The sequence below is a fragment of the Sander vitreus genome, chromosome 2 (genome assembly GCF_031162955.1).
Source record: "Sander vitreus isolate 19-12246 chromosome 2, sanVit1, whole genome shotgun sequence".
NCBI lineage: Eukaryota > Metazoa > Chordata > Actinopteri > Perciformes > Percidae > Sander > Sander vitreus.
The window spans coordinates 30,076,852-30,100,201 of record NC_135856.1 but is presented as its reverse complement, the minus strand read 5'-3'; the positions used below and the strand labels follow the sequence as shown (position 1 = coordinate 30,100,201).

Sequence of the window (23,350 nt, the reverse complement as noted above, 5' to 3'; positions counted from 1 at the left end):
GTTACCAGCCTATCAGATTTTCCACTAGCCACATTTTTTCCAAGGAAAATAAATCAGATTGCCACTAAATACATTTAAGCATCCATGTTTCTTTAAACTGTTTTATTTGGGTTGATGGTAGATTTATTCCCTCCTGGGACATTCCCTAATTGGTATTTTTATGAAAGATATAGATTTTCAGCAGAGTGAATATGCGTAATAGGCTATTTGTCGGCTTCTTGAGCCATGTGTTGCCAATGCGCACATTGGTTTGAATTGTTTTTTATATATATATATATATATATATATATATATATATATATATATATATATATATATGTGTATATATATATATATACATATATATAGATAGATAGATTTTTACTTGTCAAACAATTTGTCACTGGAATAATCTTTATTTTGTTTCTAAAAATAAATTAAAAAACCTATGCTCCAGACCTATGGGGGACCTCCAGGGACATGGGAATTGAAATAGCGCATTTCTTTATTGAATTTCTAATTGTACATTAAAAACAGGAATTAATAAATTGGTTTTCAAATCCATTCATTCCAAAATTATTATTATTATTAATTATTTATTATCATTATTAAATAGAGGTACTATAAAAAGCTAAAAAAAACAAAACATTTTTTTGAGCATCACAAAGCTCACAACACACACAGGACAGACTATTCACATTCTTTATTAGATTTTCTTTCCCTACAGGTAGCCATCAAATGACAAACCCATACAGTTGCAACAACAAACAAAATGTTAAACAAATGCCAAACTCACAGTACTTGTGCAACTTCACACACCTCTACATATAGGCGCATGTGTAGTCTACATCATTATACTCACTAAGGAGATGCATAGTGCACTCATTTCTCCCTGGGTGATACAGATGATACGTTTGCTCCAATCAGTGCAGTTTAGACATTTAGTCTGTGTTAATGATGGAATGGTGTCAGGGACGTGTGCTGTGCGAGTGAGGTCGAGCCCAATCAGACAAGGAACACAGAGGTTGTTTTTTTTTTTAACAGTCCCAGGGCCTTCTCCTGCAACTCTGCGAGCGTTAGGGATGTCCACCTGAGGGCGCTGTAACAGAACACAACAGTTAAACACAGCACACATTGAGCACTTAATGAGCTTTTCTGGGAACAGTCCCAGCCACACTTCCACGCAGGGATATTTCTACCTTTGCATGCAAAGAATGAGTGAAGGCAGGAGTGTTGGAGCAGAACAGTGACTCTGATACCTTCTCACAGCTGCTTGCTAATACACAAGATGTTGTTGGACATCTACATTAATGAGGAGTCCAGCAAGGTGTTTGTTTTAGAGGTTGGATGCACCTTTGATCCTAGCACGGAGGAAGCTTTTTTGACCAAGGTCATTAAATACCAACCACTCCTAAACACCATCTCAGAGCTAGGCTATAGGTGCTAACTATTTGTGTGTATATTTGGCAGCTTAGGACACACGCATAGGCTTGTCATAAAAGGGCTTCATTAGCTTGGGATGCTCAAAAAGAGGGCTAAACGGCTAGGCTCATAGGCAGCCGCTATATATGGCGAAGACGCCATACTTACTTATACACATGAGAACGGAGGGAAACGCTTAATATTATGAAGACCTGTTGTATGCCAATGGCCCATGCTTTTGTATATGTATTTAACTGCATCTATAATATGTATGTCCCTGTAAATTGTTCCTTTCAAATGGACTTAAATAATGTTAAATGTGTGTGTGTGTGTGTGTGTGTGTGTGTGTGTGTGTGTGTGTGTGCTTGTTTTACTATATTCATGGGATCCAAAAACCGAGGAATACAGTATACTTGTGGAGTCTGCACAGCCTTGTGGGGCCCAAAATGCTGGACCCCACAAGGTTAAAGGGCTGTTTGAGGGTTAAGACTTGGTTTTAGGATTAGGGTTAGAATTAGGTTATGGTTAGGGTGAGGGTAAGGGTTAAGGTTAATGTTAGGCTAAGGGACTAGGGAATGCATTATGATGGGTCCCCACAAAGATAGTGAAACAAATGTGTGTGTGTGTGTGTGTGTGTGTGTGTGTGTGTGTGTGTGTGTGTGTGTGTGTGTTATTGTGCGACTGTTCTGAGAAAATTTGAAAATAAAGTATTTAAAAATAGAGGCAAGGTATTGAAATCCTCTGCAAGGTTTCCATTTTCACAGACAAATGCAGACTCTCCATGTTGGTAGAGCAGGCGCACATATATGGAGGTGTATACCTCGACGCAGATGGTCCAGGGTTCAAGTCCGATCTGAGACGATTTCCTGCATGTCATCCACCTCTCTCTCCCCTTTCATATCTGTCTGTTCTTTCCATTAAAGACTGAAATGCCAAAATAAATTGGGTTTGACTCAGACGCTGTGTTAGTGTTTTCCTTGAATTATACAGGAACCCGCTATCTACCAAGTTAACATAGGAATGACTGACTTAAGCTCACCTCTTCTTAAGGGCCTGACCCCATACTGACAAAATATTCTACAACCTGTAGTGCTACTGAAAGGCATTGTATTAACATAGTCATGCATATTTATCACTATATTACAATAACCTTCTCTTCAGGGTTTGAATCTCCCAGCTCTGCCCAAGTTACAGTCTAAGGCATACATTTACACTACTACTACTATGTTTGGGTTTAAAACCGAATATCAAATACGTTTGCGCCTCAAGCTCACACAAAAAAAAACACAGAAATTTGGTCTCATTCCCCCGTTTTGGTTTGAAAACTCCAGGGTTGCCTTGTAGTCTAGACAGGCATAAACAGAGACCTTTGGAAATGACGACGCACGTCAGTCAGTCTAATCGGTTAGGTATGCTTATATACCTTTCAGTAACAGTTCCACTTCGTCATCGGCATAGATACATAACATTGGTCGTCGGTCCAAGCAAATAAATCCCCGGTTTCAATGTTCACCATTGTTGTTCTTTCTGCAAAGTATTTTCTGTATTTTCAACTTATACACCCACGATTATGAAATGCAGAGTAACGTCAGACAGACTCCCAGTCTGTGTTTTCTGACGCCTTTAGCCCTATTCGTATGGGACTAGTATTACCTGGGGAATTCTATCAATTCGTTATATTTGCGGAGGTTGTCTGTGATCTTAATCCCGTGTGAATCAGCCATGTCTGTATTTTATAAAGTAAAAATTCCCCCGCAAATGACCTACCATATTTTGCAGAACACCGAGGTTCTGTGATAATATTAGTCCTGTGCGAATCGACATGCCTGTGATTTGGCGAGTCGTATATCATTTTTGTCAAGGTTTTTGTTTCCTGTGCACATTCTGGACCACTGCCAAACCGGAGACCTCTGTCTCTTTCTCGCTGCGCTCCCCGCGGCTATGTCCGAGGGCTGATGGTGATGCTGTGTAGGTGCCGCCGTCTCTGGTAACCTCTACCGGACCTGGCCCAAAAAATGTTGACCCTCAAACTACGTGCAGTGCGGCAGCCTCGACCTGGCCGTCCTCCACGCGCCTCCGGGTACCCAACTATCAGGGTACAGATATGTCAGTAAATTTGAATAAAATCACAGGCTTCACTTATTCCGTGCGAATGCGCCACACGAAACTTAGATTTTTTTTTTGGGGGGGGGGGGATTTCTAAATTACACATGGTCCCATGATGATACTAATCCCTTGGGAATAGGGCTTTTGTCGCCTTGTAGTCACGTGTTTCTTTGAGCAACTGTTCAACCTCGTTGACGGTCCGTACAAAGAAGAAGAAATCTTGCATCTTATTTTTCGCCATTGCTCCTTTTCTCCGTAGTCTCTTCTGCAACTAAAAGCAACTACCATGGCAACTACAACCAAGCGGGCGGTAGCCCAGTATACGCTAACGGTCATGTGATATGCCTTTTAGGCTGGTTAGTATAAACAGAGATTAGTTCTGATACTGGAGCTAAAACCCTTGTGTGCACGGAGATCTTTTTTTTTTTGGCTCAAAACACCGCTTAAAAACCACTACGTAGTAGTGGAAATGTAGCCTAAAGGTTTCCACAACAGGAAGACAATCATGCACGACACAACACCAAACGCAGCTCCTGAAGCCTCCCACCTCCTCACTGGTAGAACTTGATCTCGGTGTCGACGGAATCAAAAAACAAGTCCCCCAGTTCTTCTGCTGGTATCTCTCCATTCAGCATGGCTGAAATCTCGCTCAGACACTGCGACTCCAGGTCCCTCAGAATCTCGTAGACGGCTAAACCCTCGTCCTGACAAGGTGAGAGAAAAGACAGAGAGATGTCAAAACGACAGTAACACCTGGGTCAAAAATAGTATTTGCATATTTTATGTTTAAAACTGCTTCAGCAGTGGAGTCATTTGACTAAATCCTAAACCATGGCCAAGCCCCTTTATGTACTATCACGTTATTTACAGGAATCCAGATCCCACTCTTGGCCTTTTTTAAAAGTCCTGACTGTAAATCAGGCAGGCGTCTGTGGCGGGAGACGCAGACTTAATGACAGCAGTTTGTACACCAGCTATCACACACCTCCATTTCCTCTGCAGGCAAATCTGCTGCATGATGTTGTCAGACACTTAAAATAATAATCTGAGCCTGTCAGTGGCAAAACGAGCACTTTTAGTGGACCAAACGGACGATGCACATTTGCCCCATAGGGTTACATTGCAGCCTGTCTGTGGCTGCCGGTTATAGCGTTCACGCTTAATACTGGACCAATTTCAAAGATGGTTGTTCCTATCAGTCACTTACACACAAAAACATAGGAAAATAGGGTCCAGTTTTGAAAAATAACGGTAGTTACCCTTTAAGCGTTTCACTTTTCCGTGTGAACGCACAACATACTCAAAACCTGCTTTGAATCAGTATGTAGTATGAAATTGGGAATTTGGTTACTACACCAGACTTTTGTGTGTCTGTAGTCTTCCTGTGACTGTCAGTTCACGTTATGCTACCGCAAGTATTAAATCATAAGCTCAATGTCGGTTAAAACATATTTGCTTATAATATTCAACACTGATTCAACAAACAAACAGGAGAGTCAAATGTCACTTTGTTTTGAATACCTCCCAGTAATCTTAGTTGGTTGCACAGTGTAGTCATGATTGAAACCCTGCTCTTTGGCTTTGTATGTGTACTTGTAGTGTGTTTATGTTTAGTCTACACTCATGCCATGTGTCTTGTCTGCACTAACTGTTAGGTCCTGTTGTGTTTTGCTCTGCACTGGGAGTCAGTCCTGTGCCTGCGACTCGTCTGTAATTTACCATCAACAACTGACCAAGTTCAACTCTCGATTAGCCTGGATGCCAGCCGAATTTAGCCCCGCCCACATTTGAGGTCAGGAAGTTCGGTCTGGACTTGATCCATTGTGGAGCAACTATGCTCGAACCAGAGCTGTTTGCACCAATCAAATTGTCAGAGCAGGCTTTATACGATGATGGACAGATGATCAACAGTAACGTAATCAACCACTTCACCAAAGAGCGCACAAAGATGGCTGCCATCGCGTCGGTTATAGAAGATATCGACAACGCATTCATTTTAAAAGAGGAACAGAGAACCGCGATCACGTATGTATACACATTGCCACTACTGCCTGCCAACATGGAAACTGCCGCCTCTGCCTTTGCTCTGTCGAAGCCTGCCTTTGACTTGCAGCTTCCGTGACGTCTGTCTCCGTTGCTCCGATTGGTTGAAGGTCTATCCAATTGAGCGCAGAGGCATTTTCTTTCCTGGTTCGGTTGAAACACGCCTCATAATCACAGCCCAATGGAGCAGTATCAGACTCATATTCTGACTAGAATCTGAGTATGACGACGTCAGGCTAACGCTTGATAAAATTGATTCTGCTTTGGATGTGTATCTGAAATGAATGAGAGCTTCCAGCTCTGCCAGGATCTGTACAGGACTAGTCTTGCATTACCAGACCTTCCTCCACAGCGCTGCGGAGGAGGGTCTGGCTAGTCCACACAGCATTCCAGGATGGGAGAAAAACGTGCTCTGGTTTATTGGCATTTCTTTAAACCAATCACAATCTTCTTGGGCGGTGCTAAGCGCCAGACGGAGGCACAGTGCCGCTGCAAAATAGCCTCTGAAGGAACTTGTTTTGGTGGAACGTGTACGTTCAAAGGTTGTTTTAGTCGTGAAACAGAAAACTCAGATTAGACAGATAGTCTAGCTAGCTGTCTGGATTTACCCTGCAGAGATCTGACAAAAAGGTTAACCATAGTCCTCATAAATCCACTGGAGTTTAAAATGCCAACACAAAGAAAGCGGAAGGTGTGGGACATCCAGCCTAAAAAGAGGGACATCCGGCGGAATTTGAACAATCCCGGAAGTGGAACGTCGTCGATATAGACTAGTACAGGACTAACATTGACCTAGGTCATCCATGAGTGCCCACCGGGTTGGTCTCCATGGTGTTGAGCGCCACCTGGTGGGCCTTGTACAGGTCATGTCTGCGGTCCACCTGGCTCTGAAAGCGAGGCTGCTTCCTGACAGGGTCGTCTGGGCCAAACTGTGGGGAAACCACTCTCGGCACTGGGATGGAAAAGTCTGAGAAGATGAAAGGCTTGAATATAGACCTACCAGGGTAAAGATGTGGGGGGGCGGGGGTGAGACAGAAAAGAGAGAAAGATAGACTCAGAAACTCCCATTGACCCAAAGTGGAAACAAAATGCAGGAAAAGCAAAGAAAAGGAGGGAAGGAATATTTGCATCCCAGCACTTTGATAATTGAAATTAAAATGACATTTCAATGAAATGAAATTTAATACATTTTGCTACAACTGATCAATCAGCATTTCAGCAAGTTTTGAGTTTTTTTTTTGACCTTTCACTGTGTATTCATTGCTGCTTATGCTAACAGCTTCAATTCTGATGTCATGAAGGTAAAACACATCACTTCCATTGCAGTTTTTTCCCCTAAACAGAAACTACCACACACCAGGAATACATGCTATGAAAAGTGCAACTGAATTTAGGATATAATAAGAATGTTTGCTCCCTTTTGGTGGAGAGCGAAACACCAAAGTAGCAGTGACATATTTAAAGAGATATTTTGCAGATTTAATTTCAGCTCTGTGTCACGGCAGTGTGGGCAGTGTGTTTAAATGAATGGTGTTTGGCTTCCCCCCCATGACGCCGACGCATGGAGCTTCAAGCAGCATAGGTCTGCCAAGATTTGTTGGATGACATGAAACGGATCTCAGCAGACCTTTGTTGCTCGGAGGCGCCAGTACAAGGTCAAACACTGTTCATCTAAACACACTGCCCACATAAAGATGACACAGAGCTGGTTTAACATCGGCCAAGTATCCCTTCAAGCACAGCAGTAGTCTAAACAGCCACTGAGGCACCATGAAACACATTTTGCAACATTTAAAACATATATAGACAATGTTTTATTTTACAAAGCCATTAGTTTTCTAGTTTGCTTCTTTCAAATAGAGAACATGATTAGGACTTTACACATGGGTACAAAATACATGGGTTATAATAGTCTTAACAGATTTTTATAATCTAGACTCAGGAGTTCTTGGTTCAGTTAGTGACCTACCTGGAGGGGTCTGGGGTGGCGGTGAAGAAGTGGATGCAGGGTAGGCTGGAGTCTCTGGGCAGGACAGACACCATGCTGCCTGTGGTGCAGAAACCTCCAGAGTCCATGCAGATGCCACTGGGCTTGTCCCTCAGAATGGACATCATCACCGCTGCCGTCACTGAGCCTGAGACCAGAGACAGCGCAGGAGAGACACAGTGGATGAATGTTACAGCACATTGACATTAAAAAGGAGAAAACTCATGCTGTAACTCATCCCAATCTCCACCTATTACTGAATACTGCATGGGAAGGCATGTTCTAAGGCAGATATCTTCAACAGGGGTTGAGAGTTACGGCAGGGGGCCAACAAGTCATTGTTTAATCATTTTAAAAAAGATAATTTTTTCAAAATTTAAAATATGTCTGAAAATATACATAAACTTCCGTCAAACATATTATTAGCAAAGATAAATCGGCCTATTTCTGATTTTTTATTTACACAACATTGATGACAGGCTTACTGGCTTGTATCTAAGTTAGCCATCCACAGATACAGTTACGATAATAAAATAGTATTGTATGCACCATAAAATGGTATGTGTAAAGGCTTTTGGCCGCCCTACACGTTATTGTAGGCCCAGTTTAAAATGCAACTCAATTTCATCCAACATGTAATGGAGGGGGTCCCTGCAGCGTCTCTCTTTCATAGAGGCGTTGGCCTAAAAAATGTTGAAGACCCCTGTTCTAAGGGGAATGTCCACAGGCATTCTGGGACATGTAGGACGTGACCACGCTCACCGTCATGTTGCTGGAGTAGGTCGGTGCCTCCCTTGTAGCGCTTTTTGGCCAGCTCCATCCTGGCAGGAGGGTTCTCGGGGCTGAACACTCGAGAGAAGTTGAACTCTCCCTCCCCGTCCCACCAGCCCTGAGCCTGGGCCACGCTCCGCAGCTCCGGGTGCTCTGCCGAGATATCGGCACCGACGGTCAGCTGGTTGGAGATGTTCTTCACACCCTCTGAGAAGAGAGGAAGCGGTTATTAGCATGTCAGGATGCAAGTCTCCTGCTTACATTTGCAATATGTTTGAAATGTTTGAGTGACTGAATGAGGGTCTGTCACTTCACCACAGTTTCAGGATTCCGTGAATTATATGACACAGCTCCATAAGCTGTGGTCTCATGTTGAAGAATGAACAATAAGGTGTGTATTTAGTATTAAAATATTTCATATATGTGTTGTGTTGTTAAATGTAATCGTTGCAGTGACAGACCATAATCGATTATTGCCTAATGATGTTACTTGTTGATTTCCCGGTCGCAGCTTTTGCTTTTTGTCTGCTGTGTTCAGACTGCGCTACATTCAGGAAGTGTCTCTTTTAAGAGCAGATACAATAAAAATAGGAGTTTATATTTATCTGACTGCTTGTGTTGTTGAAAACCATGTGTAGCAATATACAGTATAATAATATCTAGGAGGTGATGCATCGGGATATCGAATCGATTCAAATCGTTGACAGGATAATCATAATCAAATCGTGACACCAGTGAAGATTCACATCCCTACGGAGCACTCAATGCACTTTAGTCAGGTCTAACATTAGTCCTGTAGATGCATTTAGCCATGCTAGCGGTGTGGCTGTAGGGATGGCAGAGGTGGTCTGCTAGTTGGTCCACAACTGAGGTCCAGACTGAAGTAACTCAACAACTACTGGAAGCATTGCCTGGAAGCAATGACTGTCTCTGGTGATCCCTGACTCCACCAGGTCAAAATGTTAACTTCTCTCGGGCGCCTGGGTGGCTCACCTGGTAGAGCGTGCGCCCATATATAGAGGTTTACTCCTTTGACCTTCGGCCCTTTATTGCATGTCATTCCCCCTCTCTCTCCCCTTTCATGTCTTTAGCTGCCCTATAAAGGTAAAGGCCTAAAAATGCCCAAAAAAGTATCTATAACAGGAGTAAAATCATGAATTCACTGGGAATATTTTCAGCCTTGGATTTATACATATTTGGTGCTAGTGAGTCCAGACACCCCGTTTTACACACGCACACATGCACGCACACGCACACACACACACACGGTGCAAGTTGTTAGTGCTCTGTCTGCTCTCTGCTCTGACAGTGAAAGCTCAATGAAAAAACTCTAAATTTCAATAAAAATGATGTTTTGTACTTATTCAAGTCAAACAGTTGGGTATTCTCATGACCAAACAGAAATATGTTAACAAATAACAGCTGACCTCCAATCTGTGCAAAATTGTGCGTGCCACGAAAAAAAGAAAAACAGAAGATTGTTCAGTTCCTTATGGGACGGACAGAAATCAGAGGTGTTAACACGTCATGCATTGAGCAACAGGCTAAAGTCACTATATTGTAAATACATATAGTTGTGCTCTCATTTATGGTTCGGCACCCATTGAGCCAGACTTTTCATATACCCTTCACTCCGGACCCTGAAGTTTTAACTCCATCCTTACCTGTAACCTTCTGCGCCACCCACAGCCTCCCAGCGGTTTCCAGGACCCAGGCCTGGTTGCGGTCCACCAGGAGGAAGGTGTTGTGGTAGCTGAAGGGCTCGGGGTCCTCCCTGCACGGCCCCCCCTGGCCATGCTGCTCCAGGAGGCCCGTGATGACGGTCAGCGCCGCCCAGGCACTGTCACCACGCTCCAACCCCAGTCTGACCATCACAAGTCATGCAGGATTACTTTTTCTTTAGAAGGCATCACTTATGGAGTTATAAATGTTAGTAAGTTATTTATTAATGATAACGATTCTTTTATTTTGCCACTCGGTTATTAACTGTGTGTTCTAGAGCTGCAAAGATGAATCGATTAGTTGACAACTAACCGATTAATCGGTTTGAGTCATTTTTTTAATTATCAAAAAAGGTAAAATGTGACTATTTTCTAGTTCCTTTACTCCTCTGTGACAGTAAACGGAATATCTTTGAGTTGTGGACAAAACAAGACATCTTGGGCTTTGGAAAACACTTTTCAACATTTTCTGACACATTATAGACCAAACAACTAATTGATTAATCGAGAAAATAATCGACAGATCAAGCGACAGTGAAAAGAAAATTGTTAGTTGCAGCCCTATGTTCTATTTCTATAGCTTTTAGGTCATCGTTTATTACTTAAAGGGTTTATTTTAGCTATGACATTGCAGTGCCAATGTTATTTATTGGGTACTCTGCTGCACCTGGGTAACAGATATCATTCCTTCATGTCTTAACATGTTTGAATGACGACAAACTAATGTGAATTCTCGTATATTTATCTGCTTTTCTACTACTTATCTATTTATTTATTGTTTGATCAGTTAGTCTTATTATCTAACCATGAAGTCCAAATGACGCGCTCCTGTGCCATGTGTTTGGGAGGAAATGCTACTGTATTTGAGAATCACTTGTCGAATTTCCTTACGGGTGTTTTTATACACAGAGATGAACAGATAAGTGCTACGCCTCAACAGCACTTACTACACCTGTCACAACATGCTGCACCAATCTCCACAGCCTTCTGATCAAAGCCTGAGAGGATTAAGTTAATACTTTACTGAATATACAAGCTCCAAACTGTATTTAATTAGGATGCAGTCAATAGTGGCTACCATCAGCTCTGAAGTTAGTTTTTTTCTTCATTGCTAAAATTGGATAAGCTGTAAGGCTGCACAATATATTGTTTTTTTTTTTTATCGTCATCACGATATCAACTAGCGCAATATACACATCGCGAAAGGCTGCGACACTCAGAGATTATCTGTGTTAGTTGAAAGGAAGTATAAGATAAGACAGATTTTATTGTCGCAAAGGAAATTTGTCTCGGACAAACAAACAATATCTGCTGTTTGAAGAATTCAACCCAACATAGTGCATACATACATACACACATCCATTAAGTACACAGACTGTTGCATTACTTTGCATGGACATGCTCATGTTGCATGCAGAGACTGCCACTAGCAAAAAAAAAAGAAAGAAAAATTTGAGTAGAAAACTGCCCTTTATAATGTAGCTGTGATTTTGTTTTAGTAGTGCCTTTCACATTTAATTCAATGTTCAATGTGTTCAATAAAAGAATGTTGGAAATGATGTTGTTTTGATTTGTTTTTAATTTAACAAGCAATTTGTTGTATTTGAGCAGAATACTGAAAGCAGCAGAAATGCAGAACTGAGTACACTTTAATATATGTTTATTTATTGCAAGTCATATCGTTATCGTGATATTCAACAATGGTATTGCATATCGCATATTTTCCTAGTATTGTGCAGCCCAAATAGCTGTTTTTTTATCCATAGTGTTTTTTTTGTTTTTTTTTTACCAATACAGTATCAAAAGGTTTTCGGTGCTCACCTGACAAGGTCCATGCCCAGCAGAGACTCTCCGGGGGTCACAGGCTCTCGGGTCCAGACAGCCTCGTTCCCAATGCAGACTCCCTGGTCATTGGCTCCCATTTCAGCGCCCCACATCCAGGCAGGTTTGCTGAGGACAACAGCGTGGGTGTGCTCCACCTGAGGGATCTGGATGTATGTGCACTGCAGACAAAAAGAAAAACTGAGGCTGAGAAATAAAAGAGCAGCGTTGTTTATTTTTGGCTCCCGTTACATTGCAAAAGCTATTTCAGTGTAGCATGTCCCCTGTGCGTGTGGTATGCAAAGCTGAAACATGTATTGGCAGTGCGTGGTCACGGAAGGTTTGTATCATGTGGATGCGCCGACAGTTTTGTTGTCATTACTTAGAATACCTCATGGGGGTGAGAGAAACTAGGCACTATAGCTTTAATACACGTTTGCAGCAATACCATCAGATAAATATGGCCTTTCTAAGATATTAATTGTGAATGTAGCTGCTGTTACCAGCTGTAGTTGAAGCAGTTTGTCTACAGCACAAATAAACAGAAACAATGTTAAAATTAAAAGAAACGACGAGAAAATAACGATGTCCTCAAGCAGCAGTGAGTGGTAATACAGTAGATCTCAGAGACCCAGAAAGATTATTCCAATCGGAAGGAGCTTTATATCTAAATGATCTGTGTCCGACTTCTTTGAGAATTCAGGGGACAAAGAAAAAGGGATACTGTATATGTCTGAGTCGATATGAAGATATATATGGAACCAAAAAGTATGTTTTTAGTAGGAAGGACAGTGTAAATACATACATTAATAGATGATGCTGTCTCAACACGATGCTGAAAAACTAGTCCATGCATTTGTTACTTCCAGGCTGGACTACTGTAATTCCTTACTATCAGGATGCTCAAATAAAACCCTTAAGACTCTCCAGCTGATCCAGAATGCTGCAGCACATGGTCTGACAAGAACTAAGAAAAGAGATCATATTTCTCCTGTATTAGCTTCTCTGCATTGGCTTCCTGTAAAATCCAGGATTGAATTTATAATCCTTCTTCTGACCTACAAAGCTCTAAATGGTCAAGCACCATCATATCTTGAGGAGCTCTTAGTACCTTATTGTCCCACTAGAGCACTGCGCTCCCAGAACTCAGAGCTACTTGTGGTTCCTAGAGTCTCTAAAAGTAGGATGGGAGCCAGAGCCTTCAGCTACCAGGCTCCTCTCCTGTGGAACCAGCTCCCAGTCTGGGTTCGGGGGACAGACACCGTCACCACATTTAAGAATAAACTGAAAACCATCCTCTTTGATAAAGCTTATAGTTAGAGAGTGAGGAGTTTCAGCGTCTGCCTAGTCCGGCCCACCTGCTTCTCTTCATAGTCGTCACATTCATCTACCATATAATTAATAATATAATAAAAGTAGAGGGAGGCAGGCCAGTACAGCCCGATCCGGTTGGGGAGAGTTCTAGCCCGACCAGGCTCCTCTCCTTAACCTGTCTCTCTTAATTATGCTGTCTTCCATTGACTTCCTTTGACACTCTCGCCTCTCTTTTTCCATTTGCGTGCATCCATGTCCCAGAAATACTTGTTATTAACCTAGCTCTGGGGAGCTTATTCCCCGGAGTCCATATGTTTTTTTTTCGCCCATTATGTTTCCTTGGATTAGGGTGGCACCAAAATCATGGTTGCCGTGGTCCTGCTGCACGTCCTGCTATGCCCTGCAGTGCCCTGCTGCGTCCTGCTATGCCCTGTTATGCCCTGCTGCGTCTTGCTACCCCCTGATATGCTCTGCTGTGCCTTGCTACATCCTGTAATGCCCTGCAGTGCCCTGCTATGCCATTAACTACTACGACTACTATTTCTAGTCACTGTTCCACTGTTCATCACACCCCCAACCAGCACCGTCAGACACCGCCTACCAAGAGCCTGGGTCTGCCTAGGTTTCTTCCTAAAAGGGAGTTTTTCCTCGCCACTGTCGCAATAAATGCTTGTTCTTGGGGGAATTACTGGAATTGTTGGGTCTTTGTATATTATAGAGTGTGGTCTAGACCTACTCTTTCTGTAAAGTGTCTTGAGATAACTCTTGTTATGATTTGATACTATAAATAAAATTGATTTGAACTGAACCCAGTGAAATTGCCTTCTAGATTTAGGCTGTAGCTAGTTAAGTGATTTAAACATAAAACAATGTTGAAGCTTGTGTGGACACCTCAAAATAAATCTACATAGAGAATTAAAAACAACATTAAGGGGTCTAAGATTAGTGTCAGAGGTGTTCTGATCGATATATTAACGCATCCATCAGTTCCATTCAGAATTAACAGTCATAAGAGACAGATGAACGCTGTTGTTTTTATGATTTTGATGTCATATTGCATTTTAAGAACAGATGTTTTCAGAGTTGTGTGCTGGTGACTGTGCGCAGAATGCAAAATTGTAATAATTGCATCACAACTGGACTGCATATTGAATTCATTCCCCTGATTATATGAAATTGAAAGGGTTGGTTCACACAAATTACCACCCTGATTGTTTTAGATGTGTTATTTGAGGTCGGATTTATGAAATAGTACCCATTGGTAATTTGTGACAACAGGCGAGCGAAGCCATGCTGTCCGTTGTGGCAACGCTGCCGAATATCCAGAAGTTAAAGCCCGAGCAAGAACAATCTTTGCTGAGTTTTGTTGGTGGCCATGATGTTGTGGCCCTCCTCCCCACGGGGTTCAGGAAAAGTTAGATTTTCCAGCTTGCTCCGATAGTGGTGAAGGAGTTAGCTAAGGCTAACGCTAGCAATGCTAAGCCGACATCACGACCAAACGTTAGCGATTGGTTATGGCAGATCCAGAGTGGCTCTGGGCAGATCCAATAGTTTTAAACTTCCGCCTTCAAGGAAGTTAACGCTTGTCAATGGAGAGAGGCCAGACTCACTGTACAAATGAAATGTACGAGAGTCTGGTAGGACCAGGCTAGTTAAGTTTACCCTTTACCCTTAAGGGCGCTTTCACACATATATTTCGGTGGACTCAGTGTGATTCGGGGGTAAAGTTGCAGCATTGTTGCATTTTTCATTTGGTTTGGTTTGCGTTCACACTGCACTTTTCAAACGCACCAAACACTGTAAACACACGTCACGCAATCAAGACGGTCGCTTGTTTATTGGACAGAATATCCAAAACTCGCCGACACTTCTGCTCTCAGAAATACTGGAGCAACACCAAATAGAGGTCTTGGGTTTTCTGGTTCTGCTTTAGTGTCTCTAATATTTTAGAAGAAGGCGAACAACAAGCAGCTGACAGACAGCGAGTGAAGGAGAGAGATGATGATGTCACACAAACGACCAGCGATGTGTGGTCAGAACAGCTTATGGATCTTAACGTTATCATCACTTAAATCATATATAAGTCCGTAAATTGTGTGCAAGGTTGAAATTGTAGGCTAGTAAATGCTCCGTTGTTGGTTCACTTCCTGTATTTGGGTCGGATCGCGTTCTCACCTAAAGTGAACCGAATTCTAGTTCACTTGGAAGTGAACCGAGACCCCTGTTTTCAAGCGGACCAGAGTTTGTTTCTTTCACACCAGCCCAAACGAACCGGACTATCCGACCAAAGGCTCCAGGGCTTGGTTAAAACGGATGAAACGAGGTAGGTGTGACAGCAACCTAAGTTATATAAAGTGGCCGTATTATGCTCATTTTCAGGTTCATAATTGTAATTTTAGATTGTATCAGAATAGGTTTACATGGTTTAATTTTCAAAAAACACCATATTGTTGTTGTACTGCACATTGCTGCAGCTCCTCTTTTCACCCTGTGTCAGGTCTCTGTTTTAGCTACAGAGTGAGACCTCGCAACTTCTTTAACATCTTTGTTGTCAGTCGCACATGCTCAGTACCTAGGTAAGGATTACATGAGCTAGCTAGCTGTTTCTGCAATTTCGGCCTGTAAAAGGCAGGATTAGCCGGGAGACTTCTTCTAAACGAGGGCGCACTTCCAACTTTGTGTGGAATACCTGCAGAACAGGGACATGTAAGTAGTTTGTGTGTGTTGTAGCAGTGTTTTGCCATTGAGAATGAGCATGCTAGCGCTAGCATGCTAACGGTTAGCCCCCTAGGCCCCTCGTCTCGGCTAGTTATGTAGAAAACCGTGCAGATTTTGACCAGCTCACCCGGAGACTGAAGGCAGGACACATTCAGAAACCCGTATCTCACTCAAAACAGCATGGATGTTTTTTTTTCAAAGTTTGTATGCGTGTGGAAGCACCAGAAAAAGTGATTTTATTTTCATAATATGGGCACTTTAATAATAATGATAATACCTACTTATCTTATTCCTTATTTATTGTAATACTATTTTATCTTGTTTTTTTTTATCTTATATGTTTCCATATGTGTAATACCTCCTTACCTCTAATGTTGTTGTCTTGTAAGTTTTTGTCATGCATGATTTTTGGCTATTTGTTCTTCCTTGCTTTTATTGTGACGCACATTGAGTTTACGCCGGTTGTATGAAACGTGTTATATAAATAAACTTGCCCAACATAATATCCTTCACCTCCACTGTATTCAACTGGAGACAGAAATCTCAGAGAGAGATATGTATATAAAAACTGCATGACTAGAAAACACTAGGGATAGTAACTCTGATATGATTAGTGCCACTGTGTTCCAGAGATGTGGACTTGAGACTTGGTGACTTGGACTCTAGTCGACTCTAGTCACCGTTTTGATGATTTGCGACTTTACTTGACAAAAAAAAGACTTGAGAGTCGACTTGTAAGTTAATGACTCAAGACTTGACTTGAGGCATGATCTGTCTAACTATCAAATATGCTAAGCAGCGGCAGCAGCACAAACTGTGAATCATTAATGGACGACTCAAAACGCTCCCCGGTATGTGATTGTTATGATTGGATAACTGGCTATACAATGGCTATACAACTGGCAATACATATTATCTGGAAGATGCCTCTTTATTTTAGATTCCCACTTTATATTTGTTGTAATTCTAAACTCTGGTGGATTTCTGAGGACTATGGTTAACTGCTCCTCAGATCTCTGCAGGGTAAATCCAGACAGCTAGCTAGACTATCTGTCTAATCTGAGTTTTCTGTTGCACGACTAAAACAACCTTTGAACGTACACGTTCCACCAAAACAAGTTTCTTCCCGAGACTATTTTGCAGCGGCACCATGCCTCCGTCCGGCGCTTAGTGCCGCCCAATACGATTGAGATTGGTTTAAAGAAATGCCAATAAACCAGAGCACGTTTTTCTCCCATCCCAGAATGCTGTGTGGACTCGCCAGACCCTCCTCTGCAGCGCGATGGAGGAAGGTCTGGCAAAGCGAGACTACTATAGATGTAACTGTATTAAATGGAGTTTTGATATTGTCTCATATCGATTGCAGGCCCCTGAATTTGAATCAGCAAATATCGTATGGTTGTCCAAAGAATCAATATAATATTGTATCGTGATAAAACTTGTGATTTACACCCCGAGTCAGCATGTGTATTTCAGAGATGCATGATGCCTGTTGTCAGTGGGCTGCACTAGCAGCAGCAGCAGCGGTGGTGGTGGTGTTGGACTGTAGGAGTCATGGCTGCTTTACCTCCAGCATGGAGCCTGGAGAGTGACATGCTGCAGGGTAGTGGGCCACCTCCTGCACCTCATCCCGGGGACGGTCGGAGTTCTTCCCAAAAATCACATGGTCATCGCGAGAGCCAGGGGGCAAGGACACAAAACAGTCACATGACATGGGAGCCTCTGCCATCCTGCAATACAGAAACAGCACAAAATGCCAGTCAAGTGGGTGCAAACCTGTTAGAAGCAATGACTGTATAAATGCATTCTTTTGATACAGTCTATGGTTAGAAGTCTGGAAGGCTCGATCTGGGGGGGGGGGGAATCCAAGTGATGAGATGTGAAATAAGTAGGGCTGCACGATATGAGGAATATATCTAATTGCGATTATTTGGACTGATATTGCGATATGATTCACGATATTGGAGGAAATGGTCATTATTATATCATTAATTCTCATTTTCACTGAAAAATATTCAAATTTATAAAATGTAAATGATTATAGCATGATTTTTGTGAGGATCTGTAGCAAATTACGTTTTTTCTTAATCTGTAGGATACAGTTAGTAGGTCGGTGTCTCTGCAGCACCACAATACTTCATTCAGAATGGTTTGACACATATTTTGCCATTAAGAAATACTGATCACCCCCGTGATTTGGATATTGGACTATAGTCAATATTGCGATTTAGATAAAATTGCGATTAAATGTGCAGCCCTAGACATAGGCACCGGCTCAACCATGTAAACAATCTGACTTAAGACTAATCATAAGAGTCTGACAATGCGTTTGACATCCAACACAAGTGAGCCACGCCATGATGTGCACGTGTGGAGTCAAGAAGAAGAAGAAAAAGAGTCTTCCTCCATTCCCCACCCAGCTTTTTTTGCAAAAAGTCAGGTCCAGCCGGTGCACTGCCCATCCCTTTCACACAGGGATTAGGCAGCAGTCTTGTGCAGAGCACTTTATTGACTGTAATCTTCACAAATCCGACCGCCACGTTGCTCTGTTATCGCTTGTCTCGCATTTAGCGACCACGAATCGCTTGCAATCCGGAAATAATGTCGCCTAAAGTGCTCTGGTCGCAGTCGTAGCCTGCGGCGGAGCTCGGTTTGCGATTATACAGATAATAAGGCCTGACAGAGCGGAGTGCTCACACTGTCACTCCCCGGCTCTTTCCGGAGCAGCGACGCGGCTGTCGCTTCGTGTCATTCCGCCGTTTTCTGACGGCTGAGTAAAACGGTGAAGTCCGAGGAAGCTAAATGCTCCGTAAACTAGAGCTAGTGTGTGAATGCGGCTATAGAAATGTTTACCTTTTTTTTTTTTTTTCAATGGTGAGAGCGCGCGGACGGTCCGGCTGGGAGAAGGCAGGTTGGAGATACCGAGTCACGTGACCTAGAAATCCAAAGGTAGGCCTATGTACTTAAAGGTCTCGTGTAGTCTGGCCACAAGCACAGCTCACCGTCTGCCTCACACAGGACAGCAGTCCAGTCCACACCTGTGAAAAGCCCCTTTTTTTCCCTTCGCCGAGCTGTTTGCCAGGGCTGCAAACCTACTCAGCCAACACTGCTTATAATGCTTCCACTCAAGTTCACGGGGAAAACCCTCCCAGATATGATATCCTGCAAGTTTTTTATTATCCAGTGGTAGTACCAAGAAGTATTTTCGCTTCATGTCTGCCCTCTCACCACATTCATTCATTGTATCTAAAGATAAGGTAATAATAAGAGTGTATAAAACTGTAATTAAATGCAAAAGTTGCTGATTGTCAGCATGAGTTCATGTCTGTGTGACTCAAAATGATGAGCTGGACAAACGTCTCACCTTGCATTCACATTTTCACGAGTAACACTCCTAACGGCCAGAGTTTACACATGAAGTTATACACAGCAGTCATATACTGCAGTGACTCCCAAAGTGGGCTCCTTAAGGGGTTCCAGGGGGTTCCCAGCTAAATTAGTTTTCACTATAATGCCATCCATTATTAACTTAATGACTATTTTGGTCATGGGTTTCATCATGGGTTTAAGATTTCTACTTTTGAACATATCAAACGTTTAATTTCCTGCATTCTGGTGAATTTGTCTGCAATAATTTGTACCTTTTCTGCATCAAGTTATGGTGCAAATGTCTTTATTAATGTAAAGGAAATTAGAATAGTGTGTTGTAATAACCTCTGGAAGGAACCTGCTCTGGTTTATTGCCATTTCTTTAAAACCAATCACAATCGTCTCTGGCGGCGCTAAACGCCGGACAGAGCCACGGTGCCGCTGCAAAATAGCCTCTGTAAGGAACTTGTTTTGGTGGAACACGTGTACTTTCAAAGGTTGTTTTAGTCGTGCAACAGAAAACTCAGATTGGACAAATAGTCTAGCTAGCTGTCTGGATTTACCCTGCAGAGATCTGAGGAGCAGTTAACCATAGTCCTCAGAAATCCACCGGAGTTTGAAATGCCAACACAAAGAAAGCCCAAGGCAACGCATATCCGGCCTAAATGAGTGAAATCCAGCGTAATTTCCGTCGGCGATGGAGCAATCCCGGAAGTGGAACGTCATGGATATAGACTACACTTTCTGTAATAACCCCCCCACCTTGGGGCCCCCATGTTCAAAAAAAAAAACGTAGTGAAAGTGCCCTCTTGGATGTCTCTTTGGTAGATATAAAACATGTAATGTGCCCTCCTGTAGAGAAAACTGTGTGCCCTTCAAGAAAACATGTTGCAGTGCCCTCTAGGGCGGCCTTCCAGTGGAGGAACCAGGATAAAGGGTCATATAGTTATATACAGTTTCTTTTGCAGTCTTGTCTTGCACGGTGAAAAGCACACTACGCACTACTGTACTCTGGATCACATGTTGGCTAATCAGTGTAATTAAAGTTGGGCGAATTCCTGTGTGTCAGTGGGTTTATCGAGTGGGTGTCTCGTCTCCCATCGTCGGTGTTTCATTGAATTACGTCGCTGACACTTCCTGTCTGTGGGCTCAATCTTTCCAGACACACACACACACACACACACACACACACACACACACACACACATCTTAACACGCTCCACCTGCTCTTTGCATTGATCAAATCTAAACTCTTCTTAATACTGCAGAGATTTTAAAGGGTCAAATCACCCACATTATGACGAGACATGTTCTCTAGCTTACCTCTGGTGGTATCTAGCGATGCAGATACTTTTGTGGTGCTAACAGCATTGAAAAACTAAATTAAAAACATGTCTTCCATTAGCAGTGTCCCTGCTACTCTGGATGATAGCAGTTTTAATAAAGAGTATTTATTCAGTAAAAAGAAGGTCCAGTAAAACTGTGTGTGTGGACACATATTCTGGATAGACATATTTGATTATTGTAAAGGCCATTTTCAGTCGAGATAGGGCTGCACGATATGAGTGAAACATGCGATATGTTGTCGGATATTTCAATAACAATATTACTTGCAATAAATAAAAACGGAAAAGAGGGACGTCCGGCGGAATTTCTGGCGGCACTCCTAGCAATCCTGGAAGTGGAACGTCGTGGTTATAGACTAGGGCAAAACCCATTCCCGACAGCAAAAAAACATGACCTTGATGTCACACTTTTTTTATTCTTCGAGCACTGAAAACAGAATTTCTTTCACTTCACTTCCATCGGGGTGAAAGTAAAGGACTGCCGTAGAGAACCAATCCTGTGAGACTTCAGTGTCCTTCTCAAACCATAAAGACTGACTCTCTTCTCTTGCTCTATCTGAGAGAGAAAAAGGGGCGCAACTTGCGTTCTGTAACTCAGGTATTATCTCTCCATAACATACTGTAAAAATATGAGTCTTCAACTCATCAAATGCTCGATGTGTTTATTCCCTGAGCGCTGAGTTTTTGCAGGCAAATGTCCACCCTAATATCACTGCAGGTTACAAATAATATGTTTTGTGGTAATTTGGGTCAACCCACTGCTTTGTCTCTTTGTTCACAATAATTCCGTTGATTGAACAGCACATAGACGAGACGTCAAACTACAAACGTCATCTGTGCTAACAACAGACGAGACAATAGACAATGTCAAGGATGTTGTTGCTGTATGTTCTAACTTTAATGATATAAACCTGCCCAACTGCAGGTTGACACTGACACTGACACATTCTCAGTATGTCAACAGCCACACCAGACTGCTGTCATGTCAGTAACTGTTGCTCATCAATATGCATGTCAGGCCCCCATTCTTAAAACTGACTCATGTTGTGTCTTTTGGTGATGCAATCCATTTTATGGCAGTAGTGTAATAACAGTAGACACGCACACCTGAGCGCGTAGGAAACAAGGAGTGCCAACCGAGCTGCTCTGAATGTTTTTTTTTTTGGACTAATGGTGGTGTTTTTGAGATTGAGCACCTGGACCCTATTGGTGTTCAGTTATGGCCAGATTTTGTAGGAGGTGTTGAGTTGGTTTTTTTTAAAGCAGCTTGGTGGTGAGTGGTGCTCACTCGTGGCTCACTGGGAATGCTGAAGGCAACAGGGCTGAATTCTTGAGAGATTATTTTAAAGAAGACAACCTGTTACCTGAACGGCACTCGGCTTCTTCCACACCCTCTGCGTCCTTTCATCTCCTGGAGCATGCTGACAAGCACATCCTGTCTGCCTCTTGCACACAAACAGTAAAAACACCATGAGAAGTAAACACCCACCTGAGCCAAAGTCAGACACACCCAAAGCGAGTCCTCGCATACAGTACGCACGCATGCAGGCACACACACACACACACACACACACACACACACACACACACACACACACACACACTCTGGCACAGAAACAAGCACAGACAGAGTGAAATAAAAGCTTGTAAATACACCAATACATCAAATCACGTTGGCAACAAACAGTTGTGTGGAATGATGAATTGATGAAAAAAGATTTAGAACACACATTCCATCATCGCGTAAAGCCAAAAACAAGATTGGCTATGGATTCTTTTGGCCTTTGCTTTGTCTTATTAAAGCATCATATTCTTTGACATTCAACCTGGGTTCCATTTTGGAGAAGTGGCTGTACTAATAGCAACAAACTGCTAGAAAACTAATCCAGATAATGTATCAAATTACGTCTGTCTGTGTTTGTCCTTTCTTTAAGTGGCTGTTCTCAGTTGTGTGGACAGGAGATCCGGCATTCAGCTCGCTGTGGTGAACTCACATATCGAGACACACACACACACACACACACACACACACACACACACTGCTAAGCCAAAGACCTCTCCTAAAGCCACGCAGGCATTGTGGCCCAGTTTGTAAGCCCTGCCATGTGAAGCAGAGGGCCGGCCGGAGGAAGATGAGGGGTGTTATGGGACGGAAACAGCTGGTGAGAAGCCCAGAGGATATTAATCTGAGGGGGGAGACAGGATGGCAGGAGAGGCCGTCTAATAAAGTATGGTATTACTGCAGCAAAGGTGTGTGTGTGTGTATATATGTCTGTATGTCTGTCTGTCTTCCTGGAGGATTACTGGTGAGCCAGAAAAAAATGTTGGGAGTCTGTGTCCATCTGGCTGCTACCAGCTTTATGCTCAAAATTTTAAAAAAAGTTCTCCCATCTACATCAACAAATCTGAGGGAATTTTTGGTTTGAGTGATCTGTTTATAGCTTTTAGGAAATATGTGAACATATCCACTTCATCCGATAAATCCAGCCAAGCACATTTCAAGTTTTACAACCCTTTACACACACACACACACACACACACACACACACACACACACACAAAAGGGGTTTTTAAAATTAGATAAAATAAAGCAATCCAAATTTTCTCTGAGCAATTAAAGTTCTGGTTAAAAGGCAGCGGTGGAAGATGGGAGGGGAAGCTGGGCGGCATCAGTTGCACAGACAGTAATGACGGCGCCACTGCTGTTTAACAATCAAAGATGGGGGGCGGGGGCTCGCGAGGAAGTCTCTCTT

The 23,350-nt window shown here is 42.6% G+C and overlaps 1 protein-coding gene across 4 annotated transcripts; it reads right to left on the bottom strand.

Moving 5' to 3' along the window:
- Positions 1 to 667: 667 nt before the first annotated feature.
- On the bottom strand, positions 668 to 22,017 carry scrn2 (secernin 2). 4 transcript variants are annotated; one of them, XM_078265373.1, is made up of 9 exons: positions 21,962 to 22,017; positions 17,450 to 17,612; positions 11,851 to 12,032; positions 9,973 to 10,172; positions 8,300 to 8,515; positions 7,520 to 7,685; positions 6,366 to 6,546; positions 4,055 to 4,211; positions 668 to 1,078 (listed from the first exon to the last, which is right to left on the bottom strand). In XM_078265373.1, exons 1-8 carry the CDS (start codon positions 22,015 to 22,017, stop codon positions 4,059 to 4,061), a joined length of 1,317 nt encoding a protein of 438 aa, XP_078121499.1. In that variant the 3' UTR covers positions 668 to 1,078; positions 4,055 to 4,058. The 4 variants fall into 4 exon arrangements, with proteins under 4 accessions (XP_078121499.1, XP_078121508.1, XP_078121526.1 ...); XM_078265382.1 differs by lacking the exon at positions 21,962 to 22,017 and adding an exon at positions 18,736 to 19,017; XM_078265400.1 differs by lacking the exon at positions 21,962 to 22,017 and adding an exon at positions 18,885 to 19,017.
- Between the last annotated feature and the right edge of the window lie 1,333 nt (positions 22,018 to 23,350).

What these genes read in the sequence shown, in the direction of transcription:
- scrn2 (XM_078265373.1), bottom strand. Translation starts at nt 22,017, where the DNA reads ATGCTCCAGGAGATGAAAGGACGCAGAGGGTGTGGAAGAAGCCGAGTG. An exon ending in GGTGGCGCAGAAGGTTACAG is followed by an intron (nt 8,516 to 9,972) that starts GTAAGGATGGAG and finishes CTCTCTTCTCAG; the next exon opens with AGGGTGTGAAGAACATCTCC. An exon ending in ACACCATGGAGACCAACCCG is followed by an intron (nt 4,212 to 6,365) that starts GTGGGCACTCAT and finishes TCACCTTGTCAG; the next exon opens with GACGAGGGTTTAGCCGTCTA.